This window comes from Acromyrmex echinatior, unplaced genomic scaffold, assembly GCF_024713525.1.
Source record: "Acromyrmex echinatior isolate Ae372 unplaced genomic scaffold, ASM2471352v2 Scaffold24, whole genome shotgun sequence".
Taxonomy (NCBI): domain Eukaryota; kingdom Metazoa; phylum Arthropoda; class Insecta; order Hymenoptera; family Formicidae; genus Acromyrmex; species Acromyrmex echinatior.
The window spans coordinates 133,406-146,038 of record NW_028259058.1 but is presented as its reverse complement, the minus strand read 5'-3'; the positions used below and the strand labels follow the sequence as shown (position 1 = coordinate 146,038).

The following is a 12,633-nucleotide window of genomic DNA, read 5'->3' as shown; positions in this document are numbered from 1 at the left end:
CGATTAATATTTAAGGTCGTTAGGAAGTACTGATTGTTCGCGAACTTCGTCACGTATAGTCATGGCTCCTCCCACCAACGAGGAATTGCAGGAGCAAGTGATGCAACTGCAAGCGATGCTTCAGCAGATGCAGGGCAAGGTGGCAGGCAATGTCGCGCGCGTGGATTCATATAGAGTTCCGAAAATTCCGCCGTTCTTAATTAAAGATCCGGTGATATGGTTCATTCAAGTCGAGGCCACTTTCGAGGCCGCTCGAATCACAGAGCAAAAGACTAAGGCGCATCACGTGATTATGTCTCTGGACGCAGAAGCTATCGCGTGCTGCAGAGATCTCATCGCGGAACCCGATATTAATGAACCATATACCAAATTAAAACAGCGTATCATTGAAAATTTTTCAGCGTCAGCAGAAAGTCAACTGCGACAATTAATAAAAGGCCAAGTGCTTACATCAGGGAAACCGTCGCAGATTCTCAGTCGACTTCGTAACTTAAACTCTGACAAACGATGTGACGACGCCGTAATAAAAACTGTGTTCTTAGAACATTTATCACCGCACATTAGAAGCATTCTTGCGACTACCGAAAGTACGGATCTGGATAAATTAGCCAAAATGGCGGATAAAATAGTTGAAACCGTGGGTGATTCTGCGCAGTGTGCCGCCGTATCGTCGTCAGAGTCTAAACCGTCCGACTTAGAAGCTAGGATCGATGGTCTGGCCGCTGATATTGCTACCCTCGCTGCTGAGGTCAAGCGATACAGCAGATCTCAGACGAGAGACAAGATAAATAAAAATCGTAAGCGTTCCAAAAGCAGAAACTCTCGTGTCTGCTGGCCGCATCGTACTTTTGGGAAACAAGCGCGAGTCTGTAAGGGAACTGAAAAATTCCCGTGCCCTTGGCCAAAGCCCAAGATTTTAACGGACGAAAAGGCGGGGGAATAGAATCGTCTGCCACCGAGGAGACAGGTATGGCGGGCGTCGATTCTTCTGTCCGTCTCCACATCCGAGATCGAGTCACCGGAGAGTTATTCCTTGTAGATACGGGGGCGGAAATTTCGCTGCTTCCCAGCACTTACGCGAAGAACAAAACTCCGACCAATTTCAAACTTTACGCGGCAAACAATACGTGTATAGATACATATGGGGAGTCGTTCCGAACGCTACATTTAGGGATACGCCCGATCACATGGAATTTCTGCGTAGCATCAGTTCCGTACCCGATTATTGGGGCCGACCTGATTGCACATTATGGTCTCCTTCCGGACCTTAAAGGTCGTAGACTCATCGATTCACAAAATAATGTGTACGTGTCGGGCATTGTTAAATCGGTACCACAGCTTGCCATTAGCACAGTCAAACCCAGTACGAAATTCGCGAGTATCTTATCTGAATTTCCGGAGGTCACCGGTTTAGAACAGGTAACTCCGAATTGCAGTAGCGATGTTCGTCATCATATCATTACCACGGGCCCGCCGGTTGCTGAGCGTCCCAGGCGGTTAAGTCCGGAAAAATTAAAAGCGGCAAAGGCTGAATTTCAACGGCTAGTCAAAGCCGGTATTTGCCGTCCGTCCAGTAGTCCATGGGCAAGTCCCATTCACATGGTACCGAAAAAAGACGGATCATGGAGGATCTGCGGCGATTACCGTCGTCTTAACGCAATTACCGTGCCGGATAAATTTCCCGTACCGCATTTGCACGATTGCTCCTCCAATTTGCGTGGGAAAGTCATTTTTTCTAAGCTAGATCTGTATCAGGCATACAATCAAATTCCAGTGGCGCCGGAAGATATTCCGAAAACGGCTGTCATTACGCCTTTCGGGTTGTTCGAATATAAATCATGACATTCGGTCTTAGAAACGCGAGTCAAACATTTCAGCGTCAAATCTTCCGCGCTCTAGGCGATCTGGAATTTGTGTTTGCATTCATCGACGACATACTCATAGCGTCGATGTCTCTTGAAGAGCACGAAGCTCATTTACGCATAGTGTTACAGCGATTAAAAAAATTTTATTTACGACTCAATGTAAATAAATGTGAGTTCGGCAAGCAGGAATTAGAATTCCTCGGATTTACGATTAACAGCGAAGGGTGTAAACCAACACTCGATAAAATTCAGGCTATTCGCGAATTTCCAAGGCCTAACACTATAGTCGAAATGCGTCGTTTTCTTGGGCTTGTCAATTTCTATCGTAAATTACTACATAATGCAGCTATCGTTCAGGCACCATTGAATGAGTACCTTCGCGATTCACGCAAAAATGACAAACGGCCAATCATATGGACGCCGGTGGCTGAAGAAGCGTTCAATGAGTGCAAGGAGAGTCTGGCCAACGCGACTATACTCTCTCACCCCTCCGACGCAGCAGAGACGCGCCTCGTTTGTGACGCGTCAGATTTCGCCATCGGGGCCGCCCTCGAACAACGTTTAGACGATTTTTGGAAACCGCTCGCATTCTTTTCGCGCAAATTAAATTCGGCACAACAGAACTACAGCGCGTACGATCGGGAGCTTACGGCGATCGCCGAGGCAATCAAATATTTTCGATATTTCCTCGAGGGGCGAAATTTCAAAATTGTGACCGATCACAAGCCTCTCATCTACGCGTTTTTGCAACGTTCCGAAAAAGCGTCACCTCGGCAACAGAGGCAACTTTCGTTCATCTCACAGTTCACTACGCGTATCGAATACCTATCGGGTAAAGATAATATTGTGGCGGATTCCCTTTCCCGCATCGAAGCCATTCGTTTACCTGTTGAGATCGAACTTAATGAACTTGCACAGAAACAAGAACAAGACGAGGAACTACGATCTATTCGCGAATCTCCTGATTTTCCGCTTTCTATGAAGCGAATTCAATGGGGGCCGACGCATACTACACTGTACTGCGAAATGACTGGCGAGGCAATCCGTCCCTATATACCGGCATCTTTACGAGATCGCGTTTTTCATTTATTCCATGATGCGGCTCATCCGGGCCCTAAAGTCACGGATCGGGTAATTCGTCAACGATATGTGTGGCCCAACATGCATCGCGATATTACAAAATGGTGTAAGAATTGTCTTGACTGTCAACAGTCAAAAATATCCAGACACGTTCGATTACATCCTGAAAAATTTGTCGCACCCGACGGGCGTTTCGAGCACGTTCATATGGATTTAATAGGTCCCTTGCCTGAGTCGGACGGGTACAGATATTGTGTGACGATGATTGATAGATTTTCGCGTTGGCCAGTAGCAATACCTGTGAAAGATATTGAAGCCATTACAGTGGCACGCGCGTTTTATGACAACTGGGTAGCAAATTTTGGAGCACCCCAAAACAATAACTACTGATCAAGGTACTCAGTTTGAAGCGCAACTGTTTACGGCACTTCTTCAGCTGATCGGCTGTCAACGAATTCGTACCACGGCGTATCATCCCGCTTCGAACGGTATGATTGAGCGGTGGCATAGAAGCTTAAAAGCTGCTATTATGTGTCATGCCAATGAAGGTTGGTCACGAGTACTTTCGACCGTATTATTAGGTCTGCGTACTCATGTCCGCCTTGACACCGGCGCATCGCCTGCGGAATTTGTCTATGGAACGACACTGCGCGTCCCCGGAGAATTTATACTGCCGGACGACTTCACTCCTAGTCCGCAAATTTTCATGGAGGAATTCCGCGAGCATATGCGCAAAGTTAAGCCAATTTCAATAGAGCATAAGCACAAGAAACGCGCATTCGTATTTAAAAATTTATATTCTTGTTCCCATGTTTTTCTACGGGTGGGCGGTACCAAGAGAGCATTAGAGCGTCCTTACACCGGCCCTCACAAGATTATAAATCGTGTTTCGGATCGAGTTTTCGATATTGAAGTTAATGGTGCACAGCGCAGTGTATCAGTCGAGAATTTGAAGCCAGCGTATGGCATACGCGATGATTTGTGTAGTGCGATTCTAGAAACAGGGCAAACAGCTAATTCGTCTAGCAACGAGCGACCAACTTTGAGAACGTATGCGCGCCCGAAGAGGAAGGTGACTTTCGCCTTATAATTGTAACAGATCTTCCAAAAATGTAATTAATTTTTGTCAGATACTTTTAAGATATTCTATATGACACGTTGTATATATTTTATAAGGTAGACCTAAGTGCCGGATTCGTTGTCACTCGGGGGGGAGTATGTGGGGAATTCTTAATGCCTCACTAGCGCAGCGAGCGTAGTAAGCTTAAGGATTGTGTTGGTAACGAGTTGCCTAGCAGCGTAAAAAAATAATAAAAAAAGTAATATTATATTAATAGATCAATAGAGGTGTTCGTCCTGTACGTTCGTATATAATTGTACTCGTGAAATAAATATTATATTTACAGTTACAAATTAAGTCTCAATTGTAAATTTCTTTATCACATCACACGACAAGCGTGGGCTTGTCAAAAGAACTCTGACTTATCCATTGAGTCAGATTTCCCACAATTTGTATCTACAAGTATCAAACGAAGTACGCTGCCGTATCCGGAATTATATACATGGCATGGATATGTACAATTCATCAGTGATAACATCGAATATCACTGATACCACTAGCCAAAACTTTCATTATGGTAAGTAAACAAATCTAGACAGGAATGATTTGAGATTTTCTTTTTTGTATAATTCCATTTTCAATGACATCGTCGTGCGCAATTCAAGGAATTTTTTTATATAAACAATTAATAAATTGAAATATTTGAAATAGTTGATAATTCTTATTCAGGAATAATAAATTCCTAAACTTAAATATAATGTAATACTATCTTACGAGGTAGAAAAAAATAGGAAAAAAGGACTTTCATGAGCATCACTATGAGCGTTCGCTATGCAATTTGTCAAACATATTTTCAAAAACACAAAAAAAATGAAAGTAAATATTTAAACATAGTCTCGGTCCACAACCTTGCTTAAGGCATAAGTCGGAAGAGATTAAGTAACAATAATTTCTTTAAATTATATTTGTGCAGTCTTTAGGCTTTAATCGTTAGACTTAAGCGAAATGAATAAAATTCTTACGGCCTAAGAGCATAAATTTTGTAGGCATAAGGCTAATATATCGTTACAGCCTTTTAAAGCAAGATTGTGGACAATGCAATACTGAAAAACTTAAAATTAATTATAATGTAATCTAACCTAGAAGATAATTACTAAACACTTTGGTGAAACGGTTTCACTTATATGTTCAATTTATATATATATATATATATATATATATATATATATATATAAACAAAAATTTGATAGCTATTACTAAATAGTTTAACCAAGATTTGGAAATTGATCATAAAGCTAGTTGATTATTACTAAATCGTATGATAAATATAATCAAATTGATAAATAAAGTACAGATAAATTACACAGTAATAAATACTGTGAATAATATGGCAAATATTACTATATTAATCTATTATTAGGTGTATGACTTTGCTTATTCGGTTTTCATATAGATGGATTTAGCGATAAGTGGTGATCGAAATAAATAGATCATAGACGTCACACAATAAACTTGGGAATCTGTCAACATAATCCAAAAAGAAACATTAATCGATTTGTGTCTGCATCATAAAGTTATTCTCGATTGAAAATGTCAGTTTATGAGCCAAATTCTTGTCATTTGCGGGAGATTTTAATTTTCTGCTTCAATATGAAGAAATCTGCGGCTGAGGCTCATCGAATGCTTTCAAATATTTATGGTGAAGCCGCTATTAGTGAAAGAACATGTCATAAGTGGTTTCAACACTTCAAGAACGGTGATTTTCACGTCGAAGACCAGCATAGCGGTGGAAGAGAGAAGGTTTTCGAAGATGCAGAATTGAAGGGCATTACTTGATCAAGACTCTTGTCAAAATCAAAAAGAATTGGCACGATCATTAGGAGTGACTCAATCAGCCATTTCAAAACGTCTCAAAGCCATGGGAATGATTCAGAAGCAAGGAAATTGGGTGCCGTACGAGTTGAAGCCGAGAGATGTTGAACGACGTTTGTTTGCTTGTGAACAGCTGCTTGAAAGGCAAAGACGGATGGGCTTTCTGCATCGCATTGTGACTGGGGACGAAAAATGGCTTCATTACGATAATCCCAAGCGCAGAAAATCATGGGGAATTCCCGGCCATGCTTCCACGTCGACGGCCAAACCGAATATTCACGCTCTAAGATCATGCTCTGTATTTGGTGGGACCAGCTCGGCGTAGTATATTATGAGCTGTTAAAACCGACTGAAACAATCACAGGCGATCAGTATCGAACGCAATTGATGCGTTTGAGCCGAGCATTGAAAGACAAACGGCCGCAATACAACAAGAGACACGATAAAGTGATTTTGCAGCATGACAATGCTCGATGTTGCGAAAGTGGTCAAGACATACTTGGAAACGTTGAAATGGGAAGTCCTACCCCGCCGTATTCTCCAGACGTTGCTCCCTCTGACTATCACTTGTTTCGATCAATGGCACACGACCTGGCTGACCAGCACTTCCGGTCTTATGAAGAAGTAAAAAATTGGATTGATTCGTGGATCGCCTCAAAAAATGACCAGTTTTTTGACGCGGGATTCGTATGCTGCCCGAAAGATGGGAAAAAGTAGTGGCCAGCGATGGACAATACTTTGAATCATAAATGTATAACCAGTTTTTTACAATAAAGCCTCGAATTTCGGAAAAAAACCGTATGAGCAAAGTCATACGCCTTATATAAAAAATTCGAATATTTATTTGATTTAATGAATATTATCAAGTCGTTTGGTCATAATTACTATATGATTTAACAACAATTATTAAAGTTATTGTTAATAATTTGGTAACTACACTCCGAAAGACTATTGGCAATTATATAGATGACATTTATCTCATTTGTCTTCTATATAATTATATCTGAGCTTCGGTCATATAGACTTGATTATACAGAAAGCTCGATTAAATTTTATACGCTAGAAACGACCGGCAGTCCTGACTATGTTTAGGTACTTAGTGGCACCAAATAATCTAACAACTATTATAAAATTAATCAGTAAATCTTTTTTCATTTTGACAATAATTACATATTAACAAATAATTACAGATAACTAAATATTCATTAATATTAATGAATAATTTGATTTTAAATATCAAATTGGAACAACTAAACGATAATTTTACTTTTCTAAATACATGATAATTATTATTATCAATCAGTTTATTATTATTATGTTTGATAATACTAAATATTGCGCCAATCAACAAAATTTAATAACTATTGCCAGACTTCTATCTCAATGTATCTAACGCGTAATAAATCAAATATATCAATTATTATATACATTATTTATATACATTATATATATATAAATATATATATTACAAATATGTATTAGATATATAATTGTTGCAGCTCATATCGTTCGTTTTTTGGGAGTTCCTTTTTTGAATCCAATCTTGTAGCCTTGCCAAAATACGTTGTATATAACCCACTTGTTTCATTGTACTTACAGGCGAACCATAATGGCAACCACTCCAATAACTTGGCGCAATATTCCACCATTTCATTGCATTCTGGTGGCACCATGGTGTTGGGATTTTTTCTCGCCGTTTCGTTATCCATATCGTCATCATTGTTGTTGTTATTTACAGTGTCAAATGTTACTCCTTTAATGCTATTTGAGGAAGGTGGTATATATGGATTTTTCTAGATTCGGTAATTGATCGTTCTGCATTCTCATTGATGGTTTCGGGATATCCATGGTTGATGCGAGTCCTGAGGCACTGTTTCCTTTTATTCCTGTTAAGCGTGTTATTAGTTTGTTATTGCAGCTGTTGCTGGTGATGTTTCATATTCATCGTAAACGACGTATTAACCACCGTATTAGCTACCATGTTAGCCACCGTTGGTCCTAGCCACTTCATTAAGAAAATTTATAGCATTCGTATATCGAAGATGAGAAAAATATATATCCGACTTCACAAGTGAGTTTAATAAGATTGCTAACGCGGTTGTTTTCGCATCACTCGATGTCATATTGTTATACATGGTGTCACTGATTATTAGTGCTTGAATCGATGTTGACATATTATTAGCCATCGTGATGCCGGCAGAATTATTCTCATGTTTTATCCTCTTGTGACCCGCACCGGCTTTGAATTCCTCAGCTCTTTCAGTCAATCCAGAAGTTGATGGTAATCCCAACATCGTGGCTTGGGTTAGTGTTGATCTCGATGAAGAACCACCAACTGCACGATTATTACTGTTATCAGAACTTGATGTCAGAACGTGCTCGAAACCTTCTAAGGATGTTCCCGGCAGTGTCGCTGCCGAAGTTTTTATATTATTAGCTTGCGGGAATATCTTATCTTTCGCTTTACACCATCCTCTAAGCGTGGGTTCCGGTACGCCGATGCCGCGTGCCATCGCAGCTTTCGATTCACCGTTGTGAACCCTATTGATCGCGTCTATTTTTTCTTTGTGAGAGTGACTCTCCACGATCGCTTGCGCGCCAGTCGGGATTCATTCCGCGGCATCATATCTCTCGAACTTGTACTCGGATCGCTGACGTTTAAATTGTTGCCGTATCTGGCGGGTACCATATAACATGTCGGTCTACGCTCTCTTCCCGAATGTAGGGAGAGATCCATGGCGGATTCCTCTTGATCCAGTTTGATTTTCGTAATATCAACACTTAAACACTTAAACACTATGTTCATTAGGCGATAGGCACACGGAAGATCCGGCACAGAAAATCTCGCACCGGCTCCAATAGTTTAAAATCAGTTTTCAGTTTTCACTAGAATGTTTCTCGTCCTTGTCCAACGATACGACTTTTTTTATTCAAGTTCACGAACATAGACCGCGCGATCGCGAATCGCGAATCGCGATTATTACTACCGTGAGATGTGGCGTTTGTTTCGCGTTGCGTCTGTCTTTTCGTTCTCACGTGGATATCACGTTTTAGTCGAAAGCGATCAATGCTCGCGAGCGCGAATAACACCCCGAAAGATGCGCGTTCGTTTCGCGTAGCATCTGGTTTTTCGTTCTACGATACGAAATAATCACAAAACTCTAAACTCTCTAAAAAGGCTCTCTAAAGGCTATCTAAAGGCTCACCGGATACTTACCGTGCCACCCGAATACTCGTATCGAGCGCGACGAATACAATAGAACTGTGTTGCCGTCGCGGAGGTCGACTTCGAATGGTCAGTCGGACTGCCCCACCACCTGCGCGATACCCGTCAGGATGTATTATTTTGTGCGCATCTTCTCCCTCTATATCTTCTTTCGTAACGCCAGCGACGATGGTTCATCCCTCCACGCCTACTCTATCATCCTCAGCGAATAGTCCGCGATACTCTCTTCCAACTTCCTGTGCCCTTCCTCGCGCGTCTCTTTTCTACTTCTCCGTCATTTGACCAATCGATAACGATGTCACGAGTATCGAGAAGTAGGACATTCGGTTTTCGACGAATGAAAGTATCCCTGAGTGAATTTATTCTACCCTATAGACCTAGAAAGTGTGGGGTCTAGGTTATCATACATGGTAGTAGAAAAATTCCAACAGTGGAATTGTTGAAAAGAAATGATTTTTGGAGAAGAATTTTTGAAAAGATTTTTTCCGACTCGTCTCTACATTGTATCCCTTTTTGTCATTAACAATATTTATTAATTGTTTAAGCAGAAAATAATTCAAGCCTCTGACACCGGATATATCCTCGATCACATTTACATAATATTTAGATAGGTGGATCAATCGTCAAATATAAATATTTTTTCAAGTCTGTCGAAGCGGTTTCGCGAATCACATGTTGTATAAAGAAAGAACAAAAAATGCGTATCCATCCAGTACAAAACGAATCTCTTGTACTTTTATATAATAACAAAATTCGTAATATTTATAACATTTACCGAGATTTTCCGCCATTCGCTTTTGTGCGAAATATGAAAGCTCGAGAAAGGGAAAGAGAGAGAAAGAGAAGATCAGAGGATGTCGGATGCAGCAAAACCTTAAATCCTTCCCGCCACCCCCAAGCAATCCCCAAGGAAGAACCGGATTTACGAGCGCGCGATCTAAAATCCGGATACCTACGGTATTAAGCATTCGACGCGGAGATCGGATTGCGACAAGAGAAGAAGCTACGCGAAGTGAGGCGAGACGAAGCGGGGTGAAGCGAGGCGAAGCGAGGCGAGGCAAGGCATGGCGTGACGAGGCGTGGAGAGGAGAGACGCGGTAAGGAGACTCGCTCTCACGATAATTCGCGGGTAAATTTACCGCGAGTAACCGTCGCGCTCGCACGAACGCGAATAAGCGACAAGTCTGTACGCGCCCGATATCCCGCGACCTCGTCGGCAATACACGCGTGAGGACCGACCGTATTTCGTCACGTATACCGGCTCGTTTTTCACCGCGCGATCGTAACGCAGAGAAAGACAGCGAGAGCGAAAGAAAGAGAAAGAGAGAGGCGTCCTACTCTCGATAATTATCACTGTCCCCGCACACGTTTAGGATTTCAGAGCTGCAACTTTGCTAAAATCTCGGATGAAAGCGTATCGCGATGATGACAAGCATGAGCACGGCTGCGCACATCTTTTTTAGCACAAGACTGTTCCTACGAACAGTATCTTAAAATTAAACCCATTTCTTGACGATTCCGGCATCCTATGTGTCGGCGGTCGTTGGAGAGAATGCCTCCCTGCCTTATGCCTCCAAGCATCCCATGTTGTTGCCTGGAAATCATCCATTTTCCCGCTAAATTGTGATACATGAGCATGAAAGGCACTTTCATGCCGGATCACAAGCTACTCTGGCCGCGGTGCGTGAGCGTTACTGGCTCACTTCGGCGCGTAACGTCATTCGATAGATCCTCTGTATCGTCTGTTTCAAGAGTTCACCAAAACTCGCTTTCGAGATCATGGGAAACTTGTCGGAACCGCGGTTAAAATGTCTTCGAAGATATTTGATCAATGTGGAGTGAATTATGCCGGCCCTTTCTATTACAAGGAAGGTGCTAGGAGATCCACTAAGCTAATAAAATGTTATATTGCAATTTTTATTTGTTTGGCCACCAAGGCGATCCATATTGAGTTGGCGTCTGAAGCATTTCTAAACGTCTTCAGGCGGTTCGTGGCAAGAAGAGATCTCCCTTCAGACATCTTTTCTGACAATGGGCTAAACTTCGTCGGCGCCGAACGCGAATTGAGTGAGTTAAGGGATCTGCTGTACAATGAGTCAACTCAACAACATCCAGGATCAAACCCGAACTCCAGGAGTGAAATGACACTTTATCCCACCACGGTCTCCCCACCATGGGGATTTATGGGAAGCCGCCGTGAAGGCGACCAAACGATATTTGGTTCGCATTACAAAGAATTCCAATTTAAAACGCGAGGAGCTGGAAACATTGCTCATCCAGATTGAAGCGATATTGAATTCGCGTTCTCTCACCCCTCTTTCCGAGGACCCTAATGACTTCACCTGTCTAACTCCCAGGCACTTTTTAGTGGATACACCTCTTACAACGTATCCAGAACCATCCCTGGACGAGGAGACCTGTAAACCGTCTCTCTCGATGGCAGTATATACAGCTATTGCGACAACATTTTTGGAAACGATGGACTTGCGAGTATCTTCATCAATGCCAGGAACGTAACAAGTGGCAGATAAACGAACCATCCGTACATGTCGGCCAAATGGTTACCATCAAGGAAGACAAACACTCCTCCACTATCATGGCCTCTAGTAAGAATTCAAGACATACATCCAGGCAAGGATACCATAGCACGCGTTGTAACGTACTGCTAACGACAGTTACAAGCGACCGATTACTCGTCTCTGTCTACTTCCAATTGAAAGCTAAAGTCCAGTTATGAAATTGGAAATTTGACGTTTTGTATCTCTTGGTTCATGTATTAGCATTATTATTATATCTTCATCGTTAACAACATGATGTTATTTTATTGATCAAATATATTCATTTTGTATTTAAAGGCGATTCTTTCAAGGGTATGTTGGCGCTTGTCAGTGTTAATATAGCTCAACAGGCTGATACCATTGGCTTTCCGACGTGATTGCGGCGTGATAGCGACGTGTCGTATCGCTGATGGGGCCCACCGAAGGGGAGGGCATGCGCGCGACTATGCTGCCTGCGTGTAAACCGCCGCGCTTCTCACAGTTGGTTTTCTAGAAGATTCCGTGTGCGACCTCCTCGCGAATAACACGTGCACGACACAAGTTTTATTACTTAACTTTATATTTAATCATAAACGAGGCGAGTGTAATTTAAGTATAATAAAAAGAGGTCTTATATCAAGGCAGGATGTATTTCATTTTTATCACACTCTGCCAATACCGACACGGACAAGCCACAAGGCAGGAGACACAGATCTCAGACAAGGAGAAAATAGCGCTCCACATAGCGCAACGGGGACACCAAGATCCTCTCCCTACAATAATTATTTAAATTATAATTATAAAAAGTGATGCAGAACTAGTGCCTGATCCACATCTAATGTTTTTATCCTAATTCAGACTCGAATATCGATGAATAATATCTGCGTACATAGAACGTAAACAATTTATACACATGTACTGATCTTTCAGCTATTTACTCACAAATATTTGATAATAAGAAAGATCTTAACTTTACTATGAACTTATCACTTT

The 12,633-nt window shown here is 41.7% G+C and overlaps 2 protein-coding genes and 1 pseudogene across 2 annotated transcripts; 2 read left to right on the top strand and 1 right to left on the bottom strand.

Annotated features, from left to right (window-relative positions):
• Nucleotides 1-61: 61 nt before the first annotated feature.
• Nucleotides 62-943, top strand: LOC105154785 (uncharacterized). Its single transcript, XM_087416487.1, has one exon. The coding sequence runs from the start codon at nucleotides 62-64 to the stop codon at nucleotides 941-943; it is 882 nt and encodes a 293-aa protein (XP_087272613.1).
• A 2,492-nt stretch (nucleotides 944-3,435) lies between these two features.
• On the top strand, nucleotides 3,436-4,035 carry LOC147906498 (uncharacterized). The gene has a single exon (XM_087416486.1). The coding sequence runs from the start codon at nucleotides 3,436-3,438 to the stop codon at nucleotides 4,033-4,035; it is 600 nt and encodes a 199-aa protein (XP_087272612.1).
• Nucleotides 4,036-6,567: 2,532 nt separating this feature from the next.
• LOC147906497 (uncharacterized) lies at nucleotides 6,568-9,182 on the bottom strand (annotated as a pseudogene).
• Between the last annotated feature and the right edge of the window lie 3,451 nt (nucleotides 9,183-12,633).

Excerpts from the sequence above, each read along its gene's own strand:
- LOC147906498 (XM_087416486.1), top strand. The coding sequence starts at position 3,436 with ATGATTGAGCGGTGGCATAGAAGCTTAAAAGCTGCTATTATGTGTCAT.
- LOC105154785 (XM_087416487.1), top strand. The coding sequence starts at position 62 with ATGGCTCCTCCCACCAACGAGGAATTGCAGGAGCAAGTGATGCAACTG.